Genomic DNA, 27212 nt, shown 5'->3' on the forward strand with positions numbered 1-27212 from the left:
TTCGGAAATTGTTCCTTGTACGTACATATGTATGAACTGGACGGTAAGAGTAGCTACTGCTAAATATTATACGTGCATTCTTTGCCAGTTGTTATTCGGAAACAACACATTACTTGTTTATTTGCAATGTTACATTCACTCCAATGGCGACGGAAGTGACTCTAATAATATTACACGTGTTTTAATCTTAAAGATTACAAATTACCAGGATTGCGAAAAAGCAACTGATGCATGGTGTACATTTCGTGTATTGAGTTTTGTTGAAAAAAATTGTTACAGCAAACACACATTCATTTATTTGGAACGGCATTTTAATACAATTTTGCAAGCATCAAACGCATTACTTTAACCTGGTTTTATTTTCTGTATCCGCATGCACTCAAATCCTACATACGAAATTACAGTGAAACTGCTAATGCTAATATCAATATACAACATTTTCGGAACACACACGAAAATGACCATCTAATATTCATTTCTACACATATATTTACAAACGTTGCTTTATTTTTTGCCGTTCCTGGGATAATTAACAAATCCGCCTTTTTTTGCTGTTATTTGGTAATGCAAAACATGCAGCAAACTTTCGCAATTTGCAACAGCTGATCGAGACTTTGCCATTTTATCAACTATAAAAGTGTAAACACAGATTATACTAGGTGCTGCACGTATCTGTTGGCTGCACAGTGTACTGCTTTTCCATGTTTACCTGGCACTTAACGCGTTAGGCGGAACCCGACCGCCACTTACGTTACACGGGACTTTAAGTGCTAGGTAACGTTAGGCGGACATTGAACAACCGCAAAATGGTGTTAAGTGGGGGATAAGACGTTAAGCGGAGATGGTGCAACCGGCCCTTATTCTCTCCCGCATTCCCACACAATTCTGTAAACCCCTTTTTGCCCTTCCGGGTTTTCTTTGTCCCCCCTTCCTCCTTTCTTATATCCTGTAAAATGTTTTTCAATGTTACAGGGTGCTTTCGCCCCACATTTAACCCCGTATCCTTTCATCACTTTTTCTATTTTTTTTTTTTCGAAATTCCTTTACGATATGGAATACCAACGTAACAAATTCCATCATCCTGTACTTCTTTTTCAATTCCCCAATTGGCATTATTAGTTAGTTCGTTTCGAACAACTCTCTCAGCTTTCCTAGCAATTCTATTCATCTCCAAGATCGAAAACCCATTCTTCAAGCCCACTCCTGTTATCCATGCTATTTCTTTCTCCTTCTCATCTTTATCGTTACACTATCTTTCGGCTCTAATAAAGAAATTGAGATAAACGTTGGATTTGACTCTACATGAATGTTCAGATTTCCTGTTTATATATGAAGAACACAGGAACTTTTACTTTGTAAAAGCTGTTATTTTTTTAAAAAAATATATTTTTTGGGGATTTCCCCCTCCATATGTATGCCAAATGTGTGTTCATTCTGCGTACAACGGTATATCGTTCATATCTCCCGGGCAAATAGTCTCTGAGCTAAAGTCATTTCAAGGTACCGCTGCATTTTGAAGCTTGAATCAGTGGCGTGCCGACCATTCCTTTTGGGGATACAACTCATGTTACATTGGTCATATGATAATATTGCAAATATTTTTGTGTTCCTTACATGTCAGCGATTATTTCCATGTGCATGTCGACACTGTCATGTACTTTCTCTTGGGGGGGGGGGCATTTTTTCCAGAAATTTTGGAATTTTGAGAGTTAGCCCCTCCCCCCACCATATATATGCCGAATTTGCATAAATTTCATATAGTCTGAATCTCTGGTTCATTCCGCGTACAACGGTATATCACTCATCTCTCTAGGGCAATTAGCCTCCGATCTACACTCATTTAATTGAAACTCTGCATTTTGCTCAAAAACAGCTTGGGACCAAGGGGGTTACATGTGAAAAGGCCTTGGGACTCAAAAGGTTAATAATTTATTCCAACTTTAATTACGTATTTATTCGTAACTAAGAATCCATTACTAAAGCCCGATCGCATTTCCATGTAAACCTAATTAGTTCTTTATTCTCGCTCGCACCTTCTCAAGTCGTCGCTATTCCACAAGCACGGAAGCATTCAAGATCTGCAGCAGTCTGTCGTATTCCCATTCACCTCCCCCACCTCCTCGCTATGATGGCATTCCAGAGTTCTTGGCATCCAGTCGGTCAAACGCAGCTCTTACTAAACTTCGTCCGTAGTAAGTTAGAGTTACGTTAATATTTATGCGTCACGCAACGGCTCAGCGAATCCTAGCGCTCCATTTCCTCTTCCTCCCTCCTCAAGCTTTCATTTTCCCTCTGCCAGTATAGAAGCGGCAGAGAATTTTTTTTCTGTTCGCTGCTCGAAGCTGATTCCCCTCCCTCTGCCACACCAACGATATTCGAAATTGCCCGAACATCGCTTCACTATGAGCCAGAAAACTTTTCACGCAGAACTCAGTTGCTTCAGGCAACTACGAAAACGCAACCTTGCAAGAATTTTGAATACCTGCAGTCAACACATTCCATTCTACGCGCTGAAGCTTTCCCAGAGTACCTTAGGAACGCTGTAATAACTTAGCATTGGGAAGATGGCAAAATACTAGATATGCATATTTTTCCGATTCAGTGGCGTTTGGACATCAATTTTCAACGGACACGTTTTATACAATGGATATAGTCATCAGATATTTAATTTAACGATAGAACTTAATGCCAACAAAGTTAGGAATACTTCAGCCTATATAGATAAATTTTACCATAAACATCACATTTACATACCTAGACTAATCATGACGGACATTTTTCAATAAAGGAACGACAAGAAAATAATTTTCTTTGAGTTGTTCGCGCCAAATTTTCCAGTTTACAATAAACAGATTTATTTTAAGTAATTTTCCTTAGGAAACGACTCTCATTTGATTAAATTAGGATAAATTTCTTTGGTATTTTCATATGGCAAAAATTCAGTTATTTTTGCAGTTTTACATTTTTGCCAAATGAATTTTGGATAGAAATCAGGATAAATTTTCATACGAGGTGCGGCAATTAAATAACGATACTGCGCACCTCCTGTCGCGTAGGATAGTGGGGGGGGGGGGGAGGCAGCTATTGGTGTGTTGTTGATATTGAACCTTCATGCGCACCCACTGTTTGTTTCATGATTCTGAAAGCTTTTCTTTTCTTTGCAGGCTTGCTTGAAGAGGACAGTGTTCTGTAGTAGTGCCGGAATCATGGTGGACAATAAAGTTGAGCAGCGCATTAACATCAAATTTCTGGTGAAATTAAAAAAAACACCGACTGAATGTTGTGCAATGTTAAAAGAGGTGTATGGTGATAATGCTATGTCACATGCGCGAGTGTTTGAATGGCACAAACGATTTTCAGAAGAGAGGGAGGAGGTTGAAGATGATGAACGTCCCGGCCGCGCCGTGAGTTCAAGAAAGGACGACAATGTTCAAAAAAATCATGAACTTGTGCGGAAAGACAGACGTCTGAGCATTCGGATGCTCACAGACATGATGAACATTAACAAAGAGACAGTAAGACAAATTTTGCATGAGAATTTAAACATGACAAGTGTGTGCAAAAATTGTTCCGAAAAACCTCTCAGGACCAAAAAGACAATTGAAAGACCATTTGCTGTGACATCATGGAATGACTCAAAGCAGACCCAGAATTGCTAACACGTGTCATCACATGTGATGAAACATGGATTTTCCAATATGAGACCAAGCATCAATCCATGCAATGGAAGACTCCCACATCGACAAGAATGAAAAAAGCACGAATGAGCAAGTCGAAACTGAAAGCAATGCTCATCGTTTTTTTCGATATCAGGGGTATCATCATGACTGAATGGGTGCCTCAGGGTCAAACGGTGAATCAGACCTACTACAAAGAAGTCCTAAGCAAACTGAGGGAAAGAATAAGGAAGAAGAGACCGGATTTGTCGAAGAACAATGAATGGATCCTCCACCAGGACAATGCGCCTGCCCATAATGCCCTTTCTAGCCGCCAAGCGCAGTCCTGTGCTCGACCATCCTCCGTATTCCACAGACCTGGCCCCCTGTGACTTTTATCTCTTCCCAAAAGTGAAAAGTGCATTGAAGGGAACACATTTTCACTCCGTGGAAGAGGTGAAACGAAAAACGGCAGAGTTGTTGAACAGTGTGACATCTGATGACCTACAGCATTGCTTTGAACAATGGAAGACACGTATGCAGCGGTGTATTGATAGGGGAGGGGAGTATATTGAAGGGGATACCAGTCAATTGTAACTTTCTTGCAATACGTCACAGTTATGACACCAGTCTCGTGATATAATTGCCACACCTCGTAAAAGGGCAATTTTAGCTTTCTTATGCACACAGACTTGTCAGGATTTACAGCAACATGCCCAGGCTAGCTTTGGCGATTGGCACAGGCATGTGCGGTTAACACATTGGGGTCTCACGACGGGCATAGCCCGCAGTGCACTTAAAGTCAATGTGCACGAACGAAGGGCATAGCACGAACGAAGGGCATAGCACGTCCTGCGGTATGCAATCGTTTTGCCGATTGAATGACGGGCTATGCTCGTACTTTGTCTCATGCGCGTGTTCATTCAAGCCCCTCTGTTGAAATTCCGACCGCTAGGTGACTCGTGTGCTATTTTTATCTGGCACCTGTGACTGTTTGTTGTCGGGTTGATGTACTGTGCATTGTTTAGAATGGCGTCGTTATATCCAGACTGCATAGCAGAAATTCCGCCTCAGTGTTTGAAGTTAGCGACGATTTTGATGATGCAGATGAATTTGAAGATTTGGAAGGTAGGTTATATTCGTAATAATTATTGTCGACAATATAAAAAGTGTTGCAAACTCTAGTATTTTATGAATGAAGTGAGAAGAGGTAATTTTTTTGGGTCTATTCATCTTGCCTCTTGCTTGATTCTCCTACATGCACTGATGTATTTTTAGTTTTTCCATTTATTATTTTGTACAGTGTATGTCAAATGAAAATTTATTTTATTTATTTAGTTTATTTATTTATTTGTTTAATTTTTACAGATGACGCAGAACCAACTGATACATCGTCTGGTCCTGTCCTGCAGCCACTTTTTCATACAAAAGATAATTACTTGTAATTTGTAATTATTTTTTGTTATGTGCACATAAGAAGTATTCTTATGCAAGATTCAAAAGATGTATTGATAGTTTATGTAGTTAATTATTGAAATTTCCAGATTACGAACTTAAAATATCTCTATATTAACCTTTGTTACAATGTTGTACATTTTCCTTCTTCACAAAACATTGCTGAAAAAAATATTAAAAACCGTCTGAAATTGAAAATAAAATTTAACAAATTTTTGTTAATTGAAAAGAGGAAGTTTTGTAGATTTAAGAAAAATGTTATAAATAAAAACAAATTATTAATATTTTTTCTATGATTTTTTGAAAAACAACGAAAAACCGCAGACCAGAGGTAACAATGCTGTATTATGAGGCCAGACCCGAATGTGCTAAAATTGCCACGGCACCGTTAGCCTTCCCAAATTTTAAGTGTGGGATCACCACAAATGTTATAATCTGAAAAATTGCACATATGTATTATCATTATTATTATTACTGTTATCAGAAATTTTATTCACTTACCCTATTGGGAAGCTTCCTCTTTGAACACCCCCCAATCTTTGCAGCTGAGGTATAATTCCTCTAGCCATACAAAATCTTGAGCTATATAATATAGTTGGTATGAACGTGCGTACCTCGGATTGTTCTGGGAGTGATAGGACACTAGGTCATCACCCACTTTGCACACATCATCCCAATATTCTTTCACTAACTCCTCCAACTCCTACAGGGTCCCTATCTCCCTCCATATTCTCCTTTTGATCACACAATTTACTATATATGCTAATCTCACTTGCCAAGCAGGGCTTACACGAGCAAGGGTGTATAGAGAGCACTATGTTTTCCCCCAAATCTGGCACTTCTAGATTTGATATCTAGATGACTTCAGGTTGTATTATAATGCCTCCCATCACTGATCTTCTAAATAAAAAAAAATAAAAAAAAATTATCGTATCATATTGCAACAACCTTCCGTCTTGTCAGATTGCTCTACAAAGGACACCAACAAAGTAAGTGGAACCAGAAAATTCTGTTTTATTTTTCACACAGCATTCTTTTCCTTCCTAGACAAAAATAAAAGTAAAACTGTGAAAAACTCACCCCAGGGCATTTAAAAATATGTATAAATTCAATAGGATTTGAATTAATAAAGTTGTAATTTTTCACATCTACGGAGGAAAATTCAAGCGGAATTCACGCATAATTCCCGGAGTCAATAATTCACGCAGAATTCCGGTCAGTAGCCATCCTGTAAGAGCATTTGCTAAGACAGTATACTCATCTTCCAACATGGATGACAAATTGTTTTGAAGGTTAAAACTCTGTTTCAGAGAAGTAAAATCAACACATTCAAGAAGAATACGCTGAAAACTTAAAATTGTTTCCCGGCCCCTGTAGCAGAGTGGTTAGCACATCGCACTACGATGCTAGGGGTCCTGGGTTCAAATCCTGGCCTGGCCATGGGTGTTTGTGATTGTCAATTCATCAATTTCATCATATCATCACTCATTCCCATCTTCGCAAATTAGCCATAAGTGGCACAAAAAGCGAAGTAAAATAAAGTAAATCAAATCAAACTTAAAATTGTATGACCCTTAGATAAATGGAGAGTCTGAACAAAGTAATTTACACTGCATTAAACTAGGATTTACAAGTTCATCATAAATAACAGTTGGGCTGAAAAGTTCGTAGGCTAACATAGTAAAAAATATTTTTTTGACAAAATTCGATTTTATTATTCAATATAGTTGCCTTTGAGGGCGATACAACGATTATAGCGGTCATACAATTTTTCGATGCCATTTTTATAGTACGATTTCTCTTTAGCCTCAAAATAGGCCTCAGTTTCGGCGATTACCTCTTCATCAGTGTTAAATTTCTTTCCAGCGAGCATTCTTTTAAGGTCTGCAAACAGGAAAAAGTCACTGGGGGCCAGATCTGGAGAATATGGTGGATTGGGAAGCAATTCGTAGTCTAATTCATATAATTTTGCCATCGTTTTCATTGATTTGTGACACGGTGCATTGTCTTGATGAAACAGCACTTTTTTCTTCTTCAAATGGGGCCGTTTTTTCGTGATTTCATCCTTTAAACGCTCCAACAACGCTATGTAATAATCGCTGTTGATGGTCTGGCCCTTTTTGAGGTAATCGATGAATATAATACAATGCGCATCCCAGAATACTGATGCCATAACCTTGCCAGCCGACTGTTGCGTCTTTCCACGCTTTGGATTCGGTTCATCACGTGCAGTCCACTCGGCTGACTGTCGATTGGACTCTGGAGTGTAGTTATGGAGCCATGTTTCATCCATTGTAATATATCGACGGAAAAATTCGTGTTTATTACGGTTGAATATCGCTAAACATTGCTCCGAATCATCAAAACGTTGTTGCTTTTGATCGATTGTGAGCACGCGCGGCACCCATTTTGCACACAGCTTTTGCATGTTCAAATATTCATGCACAATATGTCCAACACGTTCCTTTGATATTTTTAAAGTCTCAGCTATCTCGATCAACTTCACTTTACGATCATTTAAAATTATTTTGTGGACTTTTTTGATGTTTTCGTCGGTAACAGCCTCTTTGGGGCATCCACTGCGTGCATCGCCTTCGATGCTCATTTCGCCTCGTTTAAATTTAGCAAACCACTTCTCAACGGTTGATTTTCCTGGTGCAGAGTCCGAATAATGTTTATCAAGCCAAGCCTTGGCTTCAACAGTATTTTTTTTCGCCAAAAAGCAATGCTTTATTAACACACGAAATTCTTTTTTATCCATTTTTTCACAATAACAAAAGCTGCTTCACTCACAATGCTATATCTCACGAACTAATTATCCGGCAGCTGTGAAATTTATACACGTATCTTTTGAAGGTTAGTACTAAGTAAAAATCACATGGATTTAATTCTAGTAACGCCATCTATGAGTCAGCCTATGAACTTTTCAGCCCAACTGTTATAGGGTAAAAAGGTCAAGGTACACCTGTGAATGCTCACACATGCCATGGAAACACATGAGGTGATGTGGAGGTAGAGCTCCCGCCACATAATTTTTATCTCAGCCATAGCTGTCCACACATCACCCTGTAACTGTTTGGATGATCTCCCACCTAGCAGGTAGACCCTGGCCCTCACGAGCTGTTGCACCAGGTGTTATTTCTCTTTTCTTGTTGGAGATTAATGTACACAACACAAAGTGGTAGTAACCAAAAATAATGTCTTTATGTGGTCACCTTGTGATGGTACACAATATTGGAGTCTTTTTCTGAAGTTTAACCTCTAGTATACCACATATCTATATATAGATATATTCCTGTAACCCCTGGGGTACCACATATCTATATATAGATATGTTGCCATGTTCGTAGTTTTTACGTCATAATGTCGCATTTTTCACTGGAATTGCGATTTTCTTCTTTTATATTATTGTTAACAAACATACTGCACCATAAAGACTCTTGCAAGTCTTGTTTTTCCATAAAAGGGGGGGGGGGAATGGCAGGAAAAAAAGCGGCTTCCTTTGAAACTGAGTCAGTGGCGCATAGACATGTCGTTTGGGGGTAAAAGTCGTGTTCTATTGCTCGTATGATAATAGCACTATTATTTTCTTGTTCCAGACATACCAGCGATCATTTCCATGTGTATTTTGACAATGTCCTGTACTTTGTTGTCCAGGGGCAGAGGGGCATTTTTCTTCAGAATTTTTTTAATTTTCCGGTTCCTCCTTTCCCCCCACATCCATATATACACTCAATGTACATAAATTGTATGTAGTCCGAATTTATGGTTCATTCCGCATCATTCGTCTGTCTAGGGCAATTAGCCTCCCATCTAGAGTCATCTAAATGAAACTCTGCATTTTGCTGAAAAATGGCCCGGTACCGGAAGGCTTACATGGCAACATGGGCTTGGGAGTCAAAAGGTTAACATCACATGTTTTAATACATCCTTCCCAATATTAGAGCCTCCCAGAAGCGTAGTAGTCGCATTGTCATCTTGTAATCAAAGGTTCCTGGGTTTGATACCCGGTGAAGGCACACAATGGTTTGGATATCATTTTAAACTTTAGGTCCAGTCCCGATTAGCTTATCTGTGCATAAACTGGACTTAAAACAAAATCTCCGGCTCTTTTCCAATACTCTCAACTGCTCACTCAATAAGACTCCAATACTGTGTAGCATCACAAGGCAGCAGGATCTTCAGTACTTGCCTAGATTAGATGAGGACATCAGTAAAAAGAGTAGAACCAGATAGTAACAGGTGGAGTTAGAGCAACAGAATGGCTGTGATATTGTGAGGGAGTACACCCTCCAAACAAGCAGGCTGGAAAGCCATAAGAAAGCAGCCCTTTCATTTGGCTGGACTTACCGTAGGGCTAATAACCCACGTGGCATCGAAATTTATTTTATTCAGCGAAGACAAAAGGTAGATGCTGGGCAGATCAAAGTGAAACAGTGCAAAAAAGGAAAATAATTATTGGAACATGCAATAAGACACTAATAGAGGTCAAGAGAATGGAACAAGATAGGAAGAGTTTTAGCAGATGGCTGAAGGACCCCGACGCTTAACAGCATGAAGGGGAAGAAGTAAGTAGTAAGTATATAATATGCTCTAGTGAAATGTGTTCGCTTTATTTCTGCTATTTAAAACTGTCAGCTAATTATGCTCATCCCTGTTGTTTCTACGTTCTCATAATTGACACAGATGGATGAACAGACGCACTAGTAAACAGTTAAGAAAATATTATGCAGAAACAGAAGATGCAAGTCCATGTCTTACCTTTCTTCAATTCATCCGGCTCCCTCGGCAGAAGTGGGTTTGGGTGATTCACCTTCTTTGCAGCCAGAACGTGAATCCTTGGCACCAGTGACGGAGGAGGGTTGTGTGCGAGGTGTTCTTCATCCACTGCCATTCCTTCAGATGGAGTGTTTAAGGTGAGGCTTGCCAAAGTAGGATCAACTGAGAGGAAACCTACCACTTCGATAATGTCATTCAGAACAAATTTATTTTCCGTGTCGTACATCTATAAAATTAAAAGATGCAATATTATAATTAAACACTACTTTTCAAGTAATTCACATAAAATGTGTTTATTGAGATTTCTTTATCTTCTTGATATATCTATCTGCAGTATATAAACATTCCGGAAAAGGAGCGGGCGTTAGTGTAAACTACAGTGTAAGAATGATTTTACGATCCTGGATTATAATTCCCCGCAACTTCCCCCAATTATCTGTACATTCAGTCTTCATGGTTCCAACGTAGCAAAATGTTATAAGATTTTCCCACATTTTAAGATTTTCGGCTTGGTCCTGGCTTGGTCCTCTGAAAAAATGTAACACTGAGGTTCCACTGTATTTGTTAATATATATTCACTCTTTTACACCAAGGGTTCTGGGTTAGCGAGTGTCTCTCCATCAATTTTATATCATCACTGATCCTCACCATCGTGATTACCCAAAAGTGGCAGAAAAGCTATACTAAACAACAAAAATGATAACAAATCAAACTTTCACTATATTTTATATACAGTCAGAAACCAACTGCTTTGTACAAACAAATTGAATATAAAGGGTGTTTCATCATGTGCGCAGTTTTTGAAAATGCAATAACTCAGCCAAAATTGCATGAAAGTTGACATTTTGTTTTTTTATTATTTTACATATTCACAATGATTTAATAATTTAAAAGTGAAAAGTGTCCGGCATATGCCCGTATGCGATTTAAGAGTGAAAAATTATGTCTGGCATGCGTCCACCTCCATTTTGTTAGCAGGCAGTAACCATGACTCTTGTGCAGAAGTCTCTGTCGATTGAACCAATTACCCGTTGGATTTCCCTCTTCAATTCCAGACACTTTTCACTTTTAAATTATTAAATCGTAGTGAATATGTGAAATAATAAACAACAAAATGTCAACTTTCATGCAATTTTGGCTGAGTTATTGCATTTTCAATTATTGCACTTTATGAAACACCCCTTAGTTACCTGTGGGTTATTATATCAAATATTGACAACAGTGAACAAAATATATGTTGGCGTGACCAAGCTTCCTAGCATATTATTAGTTTCTTTACATAAATCAATTTCCTGTCAATAGTGACAACATACATTTGTTTCTAAATCGATGTGTGATAACTAGAGCACAGATTTTTTTAGGTTCTAAAAAGTGTGCTTTTAGGTTCCAAAAACAGGCTCTAAAAATCCTAAAATAGGTTCTAAAAACCTTTTTCACAAGAACCGTATTAACCAAATATTAAGTTTCTAAACAAATTTTAATTTCTTTATATCATTTTTAATATTGATATGATCCATATTTTTATGTGATGTCACAACTTTAAAATATGTCACTAATATAATTATTTTGAGCAAAGAAAGCGTAATTTCCGCAATATTATATGTAATATTGCACCTTGTTTATAATGTATATCTTTTGTTTAATGTTTATTGTACTTTATGCTCTATTATGAGTAGTTTAATGTATTTTCATGTTTGTGAGAGTGCACTATGTGAATTTTTATATCTAAACATGTATAGATGTCAGTTTTGTTGATAGTATCCTTTGTAGATAGTGAGTGATTAATCTGTACTTGAATCTGTGTTCTCAAAAATAGTATAAAAGCGAGAATATAGCGTAAGAAATATCACACACTTTCGCCACGGATCGTCGAAGATTTTAAACTTAAAAAGAACTCCTCGGTGTTGTGCATACATCTTGGTATGGTAGTTCGGGGTGCAAGCTAAGCCTATGTGATCATAGGTATGCCGATGGCCATGTATTGATGCTATGCACAATACTGCAACCATTATTCGTTAAGAAATAAAGCTAGCCTAATGATTAATTTGGAATAAGAGGCTAAAGAGCAAATATTGGATCAGTTATTATTGCATCTCTCTTGGTGTGGTAGTTCGGGGTGGAAGCTAGGTCTGTCTATGTGATCACAGGCATGCCGATAGCCACGCATTGAGTTTATGCACTTTTAGTCGAGTCAATTCATCGACAAAACGAAATCCTCGCCTTCGTCTCAAGTATATTCGCATTATAATTGCCATAAATAAAGAATAAAACCTATTAGTTTATCTACTGCAGCAATGTGGTTTTATTTCTCTGTGCTGTGAATATTGTCTTTGCCTAACACTATCCCTGTACCTGAGAGGAGTCTGTGTACTTCACCGAGTCTCATCGTTCACCGCTGAGTATTAAGTTATTATTAATAAATATAATAATACATTTAATAGTATAATACAGGCTATGAACGTATCAATATTATCTACAAATTATTATAATACTGCACTTGTGCTGTTAGAAAATATTACTTGTTGATATGAAAAATGAATTACGTATGTAAAAGTTGCTGTACAATATCAGGGTGGCTACTTACTTGGAATTCCTTGAATTCCAGGAATTACACGTGAATTATTGGCTCCGGAAATTATGCGTGAATCATCGGCTCTGGAAATTATTCATGAATTTTGGCAAAACATGAAATGGGGTAAAAGTGGATTTTTTCACTATTCCATTTTTTTTCTCCGTAGACGTGAAAAATTGCAACTTTTATTAATCCAAATCCCATTAAAATTATACATGTTTATAAATGTCCTGAGGCAAGATTCTCTCAGTTTAGCTTTTTTTAAGAAGAAAAAGAAAGCTACATGGAAAGTAAAACAAGATTTTCTCATTGTAGATTAGGCACGCACAGGAGATGTACCATGTAGAAATTTTCAGCGAAAAATGCAGACTCGACCAGGACTCGAACTTGGGTCTCTGGCATACCAAGCCATTTCTCTAACCACTGAGCTACCGAGCCAGACTGGTGTCGCCTGATTTTTCGCTGAAAATTTCTATGTAAATTTTCTCAATCCCTTTACTTTGTTAGTGTCTTTTACAGAACAATCTATCTGACAAACGGAAGATTATTACAAAATAATATATCTTGAAGTTGATTAAGTAAATTTTTTGGCACATTGGAATCATACAAATCCTTAATATTGTCAATATTTTTGTGTGTGGAAGGGAGGGTGAGAGTCGGTAATACGTAAGGTTGGAATAAAGAAAACATCTGCTTGTATCCTTGAAGTTTTGGAAAGTTCGCCTTCAAAACCAGGAATTATACTAGTCGTTTTCACGTTCAGAAGACACAATGGGCTCTTATGGACAATGCTTTTCTTATGAGAAATACGAGAGCGCTGTTGTGAAATTTCTGGATTTACAAATTTAGCTTAAGTAAAATCGGTACCTGCAGTTTTGCAGGAAATTTTGTAGAGAATACGATGGTGAACACAAAAAACTGGTAACTTGCTTACATAATTTTAGATAAATTAAAAATGCAAATTTTCTGTGAAAACACAATTTTTACATTGTTTTCATTCCTAACGTTGAAACATGCCATAAAATTGAAGCATTCATTATTAAAAAAATTGTCACTGTTTTTTAATTGTCATAGGTGATGGTGGTACTCAGAATTTATCAATACTTTAAAGCATATTTGCATTAAAAAATATGCAAATAAAGTATGTGGAGATTTTTTATATTCGTGCAGTAGAAAATGTCGTCGCTGGTCATTTTTTGTTCTGTAATTCCAAGTAAAAACTTCCAGCGACAAAGTTGTGGAGAAAATAATGAAATTATTTTTTATAACCACTCAAAGGTTCCCAGAAATATTACTTCCATGCATTTGGAGTTTCTTTTAAACCCGAACTGTGCACGAAGTAAGGAGACGTTGTCTGGCCATCTTGAGCAGACACCGCAGCATTCCGGCTAATCACCACGTTTTCGAGTTATTTTATTTCCATTCAGTAAAAATATTAACTTCATGCAGTTTGTTATAATAGAATTGCAATTACTTAAAATTAATAATTTACAATTATTTCCAATGTTGCTGTTGTGAGCAACATTAGTGCTGTCGCAAATACACGTTTTTTTGTTTACATTTCTGTCGACATTAATACTGAAATGAAGATCACCTTTCAGTTTCCAACGTACACATAAATTCATAGACACCATATTAACCTTTGAAAGGCTTTCCAACACGTGACAAAATATGGGGCTTCAAGATAGAAATATGACATGCCTTGCTTGAGTCATTCACGTCTTATCAGTTCACGTGGGCCATAACTCATTTGTTTGTTTGGGTTGCAACTTGAATCTCTTGAGTGAGAGATCTGCTTTGGTCTGTTTAGACTTTTTCCCTCTCTCGAAAAAGTGTTTACAGTTGTGTGAGCTCTCAGTGATTTTTACTTTTTTAAGTGATTTCTGAAGTGTCATATTCGTGCATTACACTCGCGTGTGTAGTGATCGCAATGGATAATAGTAAAAAGGGTAACTGTAACGTTCACAGTATAATATTAATATTAATAATTACATATAATTATCATTATATATACAAAATATGTAACACCTTCATTGTGAAGGAAGGTCATCATTTCCCGGCGACATGAGCTAGCGCTGTATTGGCAACACTGTGCGGTTTCTCCATAAGCGCCGTTGTGTCTTCTGAACGTGAAAACTACTTTAGTGACCACCATGGATCTTTTTGCGTTATCCACACTCAAACTCCGCTTTTTGTCTGTGAGGTTCACTTCATGTGCTGAAAATTATCTTTCAACAGAAACATAGTCAGTAGTGCAAATTTGAATGCTGAAACATTACTTCGCAAGGTGTGAATGCCAAGAAGGACCAAACTGACACGAGAGTGGGTAAGGCCGCACAGATCAGAAGTTTGCACTTGGGACTGTGCAGGCAGTCGAGACGATTGGCTGCCAAACCTGAGAATGGGGAGGGGGGCAAGGACAGTTTACTTTATCTTAGTAGGCAAAGCTTAGAATTAAGAGTCTATAGTGCAGGGGTAAAAAGTAGGGGGAACTGTCCTCTTTCTGACATCACTGTTACCTGGAGATAACAGTGACGTCACACATTTTTTTTTAATGCTTTAATAAAGATCATATACTTGGAGGGAGGGAAATCGACAGAAAACATGTTTCAAACACACCAGTCATTGAATTTCAGCACCAAACCTAGTAAATACCTCTGTGAGATATAAAAATCCTGTAAAAACTAAATAAAAAATATAAAAACCTAAAAAAAGGTTTAATTTAGGCACATAAACCTAAAATAGGTTCTAACAAGCAAAATAGGTTATTTTAGGCACTATCAAACTTCATCAGTTGCTTCGTTTTTTAATGAAACGCTGATATAACTTGTTATTTCTTATTTACCTGCAAAGGAAAAATTAGGTTAAAAACCTCAAATCCGAGGTCTAGTCATAACCAGAGAAACATAACTCCAAAAAATGCCGTGTTTGGTTTTTTAATATATGTACTCACTTTGAAGTGCTCTATTTGGGGTTAGATCAACCTGTTTACTCCTCCAAAATCAATAAATTCAATATGGGACTCAACTTTACCGTTGAGAAGAGATACGTCAATCTGACTCCAAATACAGCTCTTCAGTGTTCAATAATTATAATAATATTGAGTGCCAGGCCTACCTGCTGACCTCACTCCCACCTGCAGTGGGACATCATTCAACCAGTTACGGGGTGACATGTGATCAGCACGATGAACCCCCAGTCGTTGTCGTAGTTATTCTATGACCAGGTTATTCTTCTCATTCCTAGCTCCCCAATTCATTCATGATGGTGGGTGGCCGAAATCTCAGGAGATTCAAACGTGCACGCATCTCATAGTTGAAGCCCACAACCTGAAGCCTTAGAACATGAATTTAACTTTTTTTGTTGTTTGAGAAGAGTATAGACTTCGGATGCTGATAATTTTAGTGTGGTGAAATATGCAAATTATGTGCATTCAAAAACATTCAAACATTAACACAATTGAAATTAGAAAAAACTTATCCTCGAAAATGGAATTTTATATTTGCCACTAAAGCAGTCAACCTGTTCTAAGATTTGTGCCTTTTGCGAGTACTGAAATTACTCATGTATAATGCACACTTTTTTCCAAAATTTCGCCCCCAATAACTGCAGTGCGTATTATGCACGGAATAATTTGGACAGCCAACATTAAAACTGCATGTTTTCGCCATGTTACTGCATGTAACATGCATATTATCCACAGGCACAAATACAAATTACCATGTTGGATTTCTTTAGTAATAATAACTAAAAAATACTATGAAAGTGAAATGGCCATTTCCCATGATTCCTCACTTTGTAACGGAAATATTTGCGACACTGAAAAAAGCAGAGCAGAATTCAAGCACACACCTCCCATCACATGGGATGTCATTTCTTCAATCTGAATTGTACTGTGTATTAGATGTGAGAGATAATTGTTTGTTTCTTTTCCCCGTCAAAAACCAGAGTGTCCATTATACACACGTAAATATGGTAATATTCAACAGCTAATTATTCAAGGATTGTTACCAGGAAAAGGATGAGGATGAGCATTTACACTGCTTTAATTTTAAAAACAATAAAAAATATCCCAACGCATACCTTCTTTTGACCTCTGAATTATCAGATCGGCCTTGATTATTCTTCTGGGACAGGAGAAAAAATGAAATAAGAAAAAGTTAAAACATGCATAAAATAATTTAAATAGGTTGAAAGTAGGGATGTGACGAAGCTGAAAATTTACCGATGCCGATGTACTCACCGATCATTTTTGGAACCGATACCGATGCCGTAATTTTAACATATTCCGATACATAAGATTATTAAACAGAAATGGGATGTTATTTTCTGCATGACAAAAATAAATTTGGTATGTACATTTCTATTGCATATTATATGTATATACATATATATTCTCAAGAGATGCGAATGTACATTTGCATTTACAAAAGGTTATGTGAACCTAGAGATTTAACATTAGTACACAAGCAGTTCTTTGAAATGCAAAATTAATTCCTGTTCTGCCAGATTCAACTTCAGAAATACAAGATTTGAAAGCACTTCAAGAAGTAACCTACTTCTTATCGCAAATCTGTTCCTGAACACTGAATACTGATGCAGCAGGTATGCTCAAGTATTTTCTCAGCACTTGCTTCAGGTTTGAATACTCATTTTTGAATTTCCAATACAACAGCAGATCCTGGTTCAGCAATGCAATTTTTTATTTCCGATTTATAGTTAGGTTGATCCTCTGAATGAAAGTTTGCAATGATTTTTTTTACAAAAACTCTACAATAATGACAAATCATAACCAAATTTTCAATAAATCTTGCAAAACTAGAATATAAAACTTATTAGAAGGTTAAACTCTAGTATAATCTGTACCAGTTTAAATATAGGATTTTTGCTGATTCCGATATGTCAATTTCTGCCAATTTTCATACATCTGTAATCGGCTTCGGCACATCCCTAGTTAAAAGGCATAAAAACTTGATCCCTTGGTCATATCACTGGAACACTCATCCATTTCTTGCAGCTACCTCGGAATGACAACAGCTTTTTTTTCAACTCACCTAAAATGAACCCATTTGTAAAATACATATACACACATTTTTAAATATTCAAATCACATTGTTTTAAACAGAAATTTTGAATTGCTAACCTGGTATAGTTTGTCATGTGAGAAACATATGAATGTATGTACAAAAATATGGTGTTCGGTCTTGTTAATATATCTAACTCAGTCTCGCACCGTGGCCTTGCAGTCTAAGGTGTCATGCCTTGGGCTCCTGCCACAGGACGCGTGCAGGTTTGAGTCTCCTGAGGGAAGAGTAACAACTTCTGAGATTTCGGTCAGTGTATGGAACAAGTGGCCACCCACCATCATGAGGAAATTGAGGAGCCACGAATACGTAGCATAACCCAATCATAGAAAACCTACAACAATGACTTGGGTTCATCCTTCTGACCACATCTCACCCCATAACTGGTTGGATGATGGCCTACCTTTGCTGAGGCATGTGGAGGTGAGGCCGGCAGTTGGTAGGTATACCCTGGCCCTCAAGGGCTGTTGAACCATGGGTTATTTTATACGTTAATATTCCATCAACACTAGTCAGTTTTACATATGATATAGATGTACCGTATTTACTCATGTATAATGCACACTTTTTTTTCCAAAATATTTGCCCCCAAAAACTGGTGCGTATTATGCACGGAATAATCCTGACAGCCAACATGAAACCGTACAGGGTCATTCCATTATTTTGTGACACATGCATTTGATTTTTTGTGTTTACGGAACCCTATCATGTTATATATCGTTGTAAAGCTTAAATTCTGTAGTTTCTGAATATGGCAACAGTATTCCATTCAAGATGGTGACACTAATGTGCAATGCGGTTGAAATGACCTCATCACAAAATGAAGGAACATTCTGATTTTTATGGTACTTTCGATGAATGAAAAAATAAGGAAAAAGAAAATAATAATTAAATGTATTACTGGTCAAATAATATGACATATTCGGCCACATAATATGACATATTTAAAGTATGTAAATGCCTCAATGGAATAAATCTTGTGCTGCTAACTGTTAAATTGAAGGTCCTGAATGTGCCTCCTATATATGTTACGTTAGTCATGGAAAAAGTATACATTTTGAATTTTTATTTTAGAAACTGTAAAGAGGAAATGAGCAAAACTGCACATAAAAGTCTAAAGGCCATGTCACACAATTTTCCACTTTGTAATATAATGTTCTGCTACACCAACAAAAGCAGTCCATTCTGGCTGAATTAATGCATGTACCTCCTTCAACTAATAAAGTAATTTCATGCACCTGAATTATACTGCACATTATATACGAGATATAATTGTTTGTCACTTTTCCCTATCAAACACCAAAGTTTGCATTATACATGCATAAATAAGGTAATCTCTACAAAAAACAAGGTGCACTTATATATTAAATAAGTATCACACACCATGTGTATAGTTTGCTCATGCCACATAACTAACTAACTCTCTAGCCTTCTTAAACCCGAAGGTTCATGGCTGCAGCAACAAAGGCCTTCCATCTGTCCCTATCCTGAGCAAGATCTATATACTCTTTTCCATCCCTACCGATTTCCCTTAGGTCCATGTCAACGTTGTCCCTCCATCTTCGTCTTGGACTTCCTACAGTTCTCTTACCATCAGGTTTCCCAACAAGAATCCTGTAAACTCTTCTTTCCTCTCTCATTCGTGCTACATGACATGCCCATCTAAGCATTCTTGATTTAATCATTCTAATAATATCTGGACATGAATACAAATTATGTAGTTCTAAATTATGTAACCTTCTCCACTCACTTGTCTCCTCATCCCTTTTAGGTCCAAATATTTTCCTAAGGATCTTATTTTCAAATACTCTCAATTTATGTTCTTTTTTCAATGTAAGAAACAAAGTTTCGCATCAATATAATAATACAGGCAAAATTACTGTTTTGTATATTTTAACTTTTAGTTTCTTAGATATTAAACGAGAAGACAAAAGTTTATGAAGAGAAAAGTAACATGGATTTCCTGAATTAAGCCTACTTTTTATTTCCTCTTTAATATAATTTTCATTTGTTAGTATTATTCCTAAGTACTTGAATTTGGAAACTGGTTCAAACGAGTTATCAATAATTAGATTTTGATTATTACCGAACACTTGGTTTCGGCCTGTAAGCATATATTTAGTTTTCTCTTTGCTAACTTCCAAACCTCTCTCTTTAGCTGCTTTGAAAAGTATTTTAGCATTATTCTTAATTGTATTTATATCATCCTCTAATAAGTCTACATCATCTGCATATGCTAACAACTGAGTCACACCGTTTAATTTTAGTCCTTTGTTAGTTTCTTTTACCTTCCTAACAGCATATTCTAAGGCAAAATTAAAGAGCAACGGAGATAATCCATCTCCGTGTTTTTACCCATCACGAATTGTAAATTTGTCACACACATTAATACCCACATGAATTTTACTTTCTGTTTCACTGGTGCATACTTTTATCATATTAACAAGCTTCTTAGGTATTCCAAACTCTACTAATATATTATACAATATTCTGTTTGACCGAATCATATGCTTTTTTGAAGTCAATGAACATCTGATGGGCACTATGATTACATTCCCACTTTTTTCAAGTGTCGGTCTGATGTCAAACATTTGATCTGTAGTTGATCTGTTACGTTTAAATCCACATTGATAATCACCTATAATTTCATTAGCATATGGGGTTAGTCTTGTTAAAAGAATGTTAGATAATATTTTATATGTTGTTGAGAGTAGAGAAATTCCATGGTAATTATTGCAGTTCATTTTATCACCTTTTTTAAACACAGGAACAATTATGGATTCTTTCCACTGTTGAGGGATTTCTTCTTTCAGGGTGGCTACAAACAAGCAGAAATGAAATTCCGTGACTTTTCCAGGTTTTCCAGGACAAAATTTACATTTTTCCCTGACAATTACAATCTAAACTAAATCGATGTTTTTGCAAATGGAAATAATAAACTCATATAGATCCACGTATGGTTTTGCTAAGTACCAATATTATCTTCTATGAAATTGACTTAGTTTCACTGTTCTCTATCATTTGAATTCAAACTGCAAAATAGTGAATTTGGAAAATTATTACAATTCACAAGCTAGGGAAGAATTATGGAATTTTGTCATACGCAGTAAGTTTAAAATAAAATACTTGATTATTTTTAAAGTTACGACTAAATGAGATAAGAGTGAAGAGTGATTGATTAAGAAATACAGTTTGTAATTTATCAGTCTCCTTATACATTCTTGGTATTATATGTTGATATTTCCACTGAGGTTTGGAACCCTTTGTTTGCAAGAACCACTTTGCCACTATTTCAATGCATAAAGCTACTTCTCTCTTCTCTGTAAAGCAAACAATTTAACTCTTGCATATAAGTGAAACAATTGAATCGAACAAAATAAAGTGTCATATTTCCTTACATTATCAATGGGATTTCTGCTTCAGTACAGTATATCCAAGTGAAGTACTGTGAAACTGACAACATGCAGTTATACCAGTATTGCTGACGAAAAGGGTATGTAGGTATTAGAAATTTAACGCAAGGAATTTATAGAATTGCATTGTATAGGTACCCGATTTAGCTAGCCACACATTAAAACAGGAACACTCAAATAATAAAAGCTTCTGAAAGTTCATATACGAGGAGCATCCTGAAAAAAGCTCCAATGGTGCCTATACGCAGCACTAGTGGTCGGAGAGCAACACACACACATGTAGGCAGGAAGAAGTGGCATGTAGCTGTAATCTGGTACAGTTGCAATGCAGCCGTTTTTGGACAGTTCTAGGTTAAAAATTTCAGCTCTCATACAGTTTCCCACCAACTGCAATGTAGCCTACATTGCATGCTTAGAATTTGGCACAGAGCCACCAGTAATCGTGAGAGTTGTGCAGACCGGACGTCGTGAGTGATAGTATGGTCAGACAATTCACGAAAGGCCAATCGAATGTGCACAACCCCATACAGCTGAGTACACATGAGCTGAGTACACATGGGCCCTTTGCATCACTTCAGGTGAGAGATCTTGGACCACTCCCTGGCCATATTCGACAAAAATCGTATGTATCAATGGAACCTATTTGTTTCCATGTTCCTTCAGTTTGCCCAACAAAATGCCTTACTACGACAACCGACAATTATCGGACAGCGCCACCTGCTCTTATCCCCTCCATCTGATGACAGTCCCCTTACTACTCCCATACGGACAAGAAAAAATATAATTCAATGCATTTTCCACGTAATGTTTAGAGGCTTAACTTTTACTCCCTCGATGATACCACATTGTATCATCAGAGTAAGGTTGTATTGGTCCGATGATACCATATGGTATCATGGTGCTGATTACGAAATGAATGTGCTTTTTGGAGCTTCATACTCTTATGTTTGGGTGGAAACTCTGACACAGGTCTGTAGCAAGCCTGGGAAATTCATATTGATGACCAACCTCTCCCCCCCTCCGCTCTTCGCAACATATCCATGCCACATTTCCGAACAGAGTTTCACATTTTGGCTCATTATTCAACTTGTATGGCACCCAGGAACATGAAACATGTTTCAATCTCTTTCGAAAGTCCATTCTTTGAAAAAAATACTAATGCCTTCTCCCCAAAATAGTGGGAGCAGAGGGGACAAACTCCAGATTTTTATGTTTTTTCATTGAAATTCGGGGGTTCCACCCCCCAACCCCCCCTTCCTCGGTTTGACGTTCTGACACGGTTGCATGCTCTGATGTTTTACCTGCAAAACAAAACTTATCATACGTAGATTGCTCCCATAGTGCCAGAGTTATAACAATTTTCTGAGCAATATGCAAATTACCTATTTTACGTAAAAAACAGAGTTTCACATTTTGGCTTATTATTCAACTTGTATGGATATGTATGAAACATGTTTCATTCTCTTGAGAAATGTCCATTCTTTGACAAGAATACTAAAGTTCGCGCCTTCTCCTCAAAATAATGGGAGAAGAGGGGGCAAACTCCAGATTTTTTTTTCCATTGAAATTTGGTTGTCGCGTCCCCCAAACCTCCCTTCCTCGGTTCGGTGTTCTGAATTGTAAACGGTTGCATGCTATGATGTTTCAGCTGAAAAACAAAACTTATCCGAAGTAGATTGCTCCCATAGTGCCAGAGTTATAACAATTTTCCTCCAAAAATGCAAATTACCTATGTTTCGTAAAAAAAAAAAAATAATAATAATAATCACATTTTGGCTTATTATTCAACTTGTATGGCAACCAAGAACATGAAACATGTTTCATTCTCTTGAGAAATGTCCATTCTTTGAAAAGAATACTAAAGTTCGTGCCTTCTCCCCAAAATAGCAGGAGAAGAGGGGGCAAACTCCATATTTTTATGTTTTTTCCATTGAAATTGAGGGATGTGCACCCCTCCCCCAAGCCCCCTTCCTTGGTCCAGTGTTCTGAATTGTACACGGTTCCATGCGCTGATGTTTTAGCTGCAAAACAAAAGTTATTCGAAGTAGATTTCTTCCATAGTGCCCGAGTTATAACAATTTTCCTCCAAAGAGTGTTCGAATTTAAAATTCCCGCCAAGAAGCCCGGGCGAGAGAAATTTCTCTCACTCACCTCCTGCCATCACTGGTTTCTGGCGCCGTGGTTGCGTTGCGCATAAAAGGGGCCTAAAAGTTGAGGCCGAAACTTACAAACAAGATTTCCTGTTCCCGTGCAGAGTTCCATAACGACATAAAAATTCAATGAAGACGAAATTCCCTGACTTTTTTTGACACCTCAAATTCCCGGTCTCTCACCACCCTGTTCTTTATTCCATATTAAACAAATTAATTTATGAATTTGACATATTAACGAATTTCCACCATATTTAATTAACTCTGCTGGTATTAAATCAATGCCAGGTGCTTTGTTATTCTCGAGCATTTTAATAGCATCTTTAACTTCAGTCAAGTTAGGTTCTGGAACTAAAGGTACTGCTGTGTGAACTTCATTTATTTGTTTTATTTCCTACATGAACATTTAAGAGGTCATTAAAGTAGTTCTTCCATCTATTTCAAATATCACTTGGATCAGCCAAAAAACCAAAGTCTTTATCTTTTATCAAGTTTACTTTACGTTGCCACCCCTTTCTAAATTAATTTACACCTTTATATAACTCTGATATTTTTGGTTTTGCTGTTTGTTTCAATTTCACTAATTTTGCTCTTCAAGTAATCTCTTTTTTTTACTTCGAAACGTGTGGTTAACTTCTCGCTTTATTCTATTATAATTGCTTAGATTTGTATCATTAGAGTTATTTAACCACCTAAGTCTAGACTGATTTCTTATTTCAATTAGATTATGACATTCGTTATCAAACCATGGCTTACTTTCTCTTGGTTTATGGTATCCTATACTTTCTTTAGCAGCTGATTCTATTGCATTACGTATATGCTCCCAATTTTTATTTACGTCTGTTTCATTTATATTTTCATCATCATTTAAATCCTGCAAAACATCAAATCTATTTGACAGTTTCATTTGGTAATCTTTCTTAATTCTTTCATCAGCAAATTTTCCTGCATTAAATACAAAAAAATATGCCTATTCAGCCAAATTCCCAGCATACATATGTGCATTCAAGCAAGGTGCACCAGAGACTCAGGTTCGATGCCTGACTAAGCCGGCAATTTTTGCTTGAATTTCTACACAAGGGTCATTCCATGTGAAATCAACCAATGAAAAGACATTTTTCAACCTCACATATTTTGATTCATTTGAAATTTGTCATACGTGAGGTAGGAAAATATGTGAAGTTGCAGATCCATATCTTTGGTATTTCCAAAGTTATAAAGGTGCAAAATGTGCAATTTTTACCATTTTTTTCAACATCTGTTAACTTCACATTGCAATATTTCAGCAATCAGGGTACCTACAAAAGAGATTAAGATGGCATTGGAAAGGTCTTGACATGCCTGTGTCAGGGTAAAAAACAATTGAAGGTGGTGTAAAGAAATTTTTGGTAGCCATTTTCTGAAACACTAGTCTTAATTTCTCTATAAAAATGTATGCATAACCTATTACTCAATAACTGTACAACATTTTAAAATGGGGCGCCAATGATAGAAAGGATATAGATCTGCAACTTTGCTTATTTTCCTACCTTCAGTATGACAAATTTCAAATGAATGAAATATGGGAGATTGAAGACCTTCTCGATTTGATGTGGAATCCATAGCGCCACATATTTACACTGAATAAAATATCAAGATTTCAGTACAAAAACTGGGCATTTCGCAAACAAAAGCAGTATAAAAAGTGGCATTTCAGTGTTAAAATAGTGAATAAAACCCTAAATTTCATTTAAAAACTACACTTCTTTCACAAAAGAAAAATTTCCCTTCTAATAGTATATTTATGTAGTTATCAGAGTAATAAGTTTTTCCTGTGTAAAGGAATCCATATTTGCTTCTCAAGTATTTACAGCACAATCATAGATTTTCTGGATTTGCATAACTCGCAGGATAATTCAGACTTCAGGAATTGTCACCTTAGTAAATAAACTATAAAATTTTGTGTTTAAGAGCAGTGGCAGGGACTGAGTTCCAAAACTAGGGGAGCAAGGTGCACAAAGTGGGGGGGGCAAGGACAGTTTATGTTCCCTTGGCACGGGGGTAAAAGTGGCAAAAAGTGGGGATCAACTGCACCCCACCCCTAATGGCTGCCACTGTTTAAGAGTTTATTTCACATGACTTCATGACGAAACATAGTAGGAAAATGCACCTCACACCTTTCAAAAACATGAAAAATGAACATTACAAATGTTTTTTTACATTTGGTCAAAAACTAAATATGTATGCCTCTAGGAATGGCCCTTAAGAACAAAAACATAAACCAACCTTCAACAAGCAAGCCTTGCCTTCCATATCTGGAAGAGGGAAGTTGAACGTCCTTTTCAAATTGTCCGAAGCATTTTGGGAGTCACCACCAGTCCCACTGCCACTACTACTTTGCCCTTGCACTTCACAATGTCTCTTTGTCTGCGTTTCCGATGAATCCACACTGTTTGAAGCTACTTTTGTGGATTCAACCTCCATTTCTTCTTCTTCAATCGGCCTCTTCAAATCCTGCATGGAAGAAGTGCCCACATTCTTTGTACAGCTTTCTTTGGATAGCTGATAATATGTTAAGGTAACAATGAACAAAGTTAAAAAAAATACAATTAGAATTGCTGCAATAGTAAAGATATGGCTTTACAGTAAGAATGGGACAGATTAATTGGTAGTCTATCAGTATGTGGTTTAAAACAAATTGTACTTCTTTTTTTTAATTTTTTGTTTTATTAAACTAAATTCACGTGAGAATGGTGAGCAATGCAAACCTCCAACATGAAGCAATGGTTCTTTAAAGGGCATATGTTCTTGTGTTAAACAGATACTAACATAGTTTTTCTTGTATGTACGCATTGCTTGCATTATAGAATTATTTCCCTGTAGTTTACGGTTATTACAAGCATAAGAAAACAGTTTTTCTTTGTGACGTTTCAGGAGAACACACGCTCCTTTCATCAGACATTTATTTCATTTTGACTAAAGATACAGTTATAACAATGGTTAGTAATTTTTTAAACAAAAAGAATCTGTTATATAATGGATGTTGTCAATGTTACATTGTTGTAATATAGCATAAGATGGCACGAACACGATTTGGACATTATAAATCTAAACCCAAGAACAGGTTTGTCAACTCATATCATCGTAGAGAAGCATTTGATTAAAATGAGAAGGGTTTTAAAAAGATTAACGGGAAACACAGAGTTGAATGTCTGGGAAGCTTCGTTCATTGCAGCAGAACACTGGAATAAATTAAATAATGAAAATGGTAACATAGATCCAGTATGGAGTTTTCTTTTTCACAAATGGAGTAAGCCACCATCTTTAAAATTTAATGTAACAGAAAACATCGAGACACTTTGTGAAAACAATGATGAATTTGAATTACCTGATGATATTTGGGATTCATAATAAAACACTCTTTTTTCACTGTTAAGTTGCTATATTACAACAATGTAACATTGACAACATCCATTATATAACGGATTCTTTTTGTTTAAAAAATTACTAACCATTGTTATAACTGTATCTTTAGTCAAAATGAAAATAAATGTCTGATGAAAGGAGCGTGTGTTCTCCTGAAACGTCACAAAGAAAAACTGTTTTCTTATGCTTGTAATAACCGTAAACTACAGGAAAATAAGATACTAAACATGCCACCTTAAAAAGAACAGAACAAGTAAAACTAACGAAGTAAAATATTTCGAACATTACACCTTATCAGCATTGCTGGGAAGGTAATGGGATTGTTGGATGTGCAAATACAACTGAAAAGAACGCCTCTTTACAGACTAAATTTCAGACATATTTCAAAACATCATTCTGTCAACATGTGGTGCATACCATAACAAATTGAGTCACCTTGCAAGTGACAGACATAAACACAAAGTAGAATTAACATTAGTTTTGCTAACACCAGTGCTGTAAGAATCTGATACAAAATGCTAAAAATTCCATTAGGACTGTGTCAATACCAGGGACGACAGATTCTTCGGGACTAGAAACTCGCTTGAATTTGTATTCGATGTGTGTATCAAAGAATGCTGCATATCGCATTTTCGATCATATCAATATGTACAACATGGTGGCAAGTGCACGTGACAAAACTCACTTGAGACTGCTTG

The 27212-nt window shown here is 36.6% G+C and overlaps 1 protein-coding gene and 1 non-coding gene across 2 annotated transcripts in view; both read right to left on the minus strand.

The window, feature by feature from the left end:
- The window catches only part of LOC146002788 (mini-chromosome maintenance complex-binding protein), a 122514-nt gene that overhangs the window by 63500 nt on the left and 31802 nt on the right, over positions 1-27212 (minus strand). The window contains exons 5-6 of the mRNA XM_083140722.1: positions 25375-25650; positions 9873-10116 (exon numbers count right to left, since the gene is read on the minus strand). Coding sequence (XP_082996848.1) covers positions 9873-10116; positions 25375-25650 — 520 coding nt within the window. The remainder of the gene's footprint in view (positions 1-9872; positions 10117-25374; positions 25651-27212) is intronic.
- TRNAT-GGU (transfer RNA threonine (anticodon GGU)) lies at positions 12829-12900 on the minus strand. The gene has a single exon. It is a non-coding gene; the product is annotated as a tRNA-Thr (tRNA).

The sequence above is a fragment of the Lepisma saccharinum genome, chromosome 19, assembly GCF_977018435.1.
Source record: "Lepisma saccharinum chromosome 19, izLepSacc3.1, whole genome shotgun sequence".
Lineage (NCBI taxonomy): Eukaryota > Metazoa > Arthropoda > Insecta > Zygentoma > Lepismatidae > Lepisma > Lepisma saccharinum.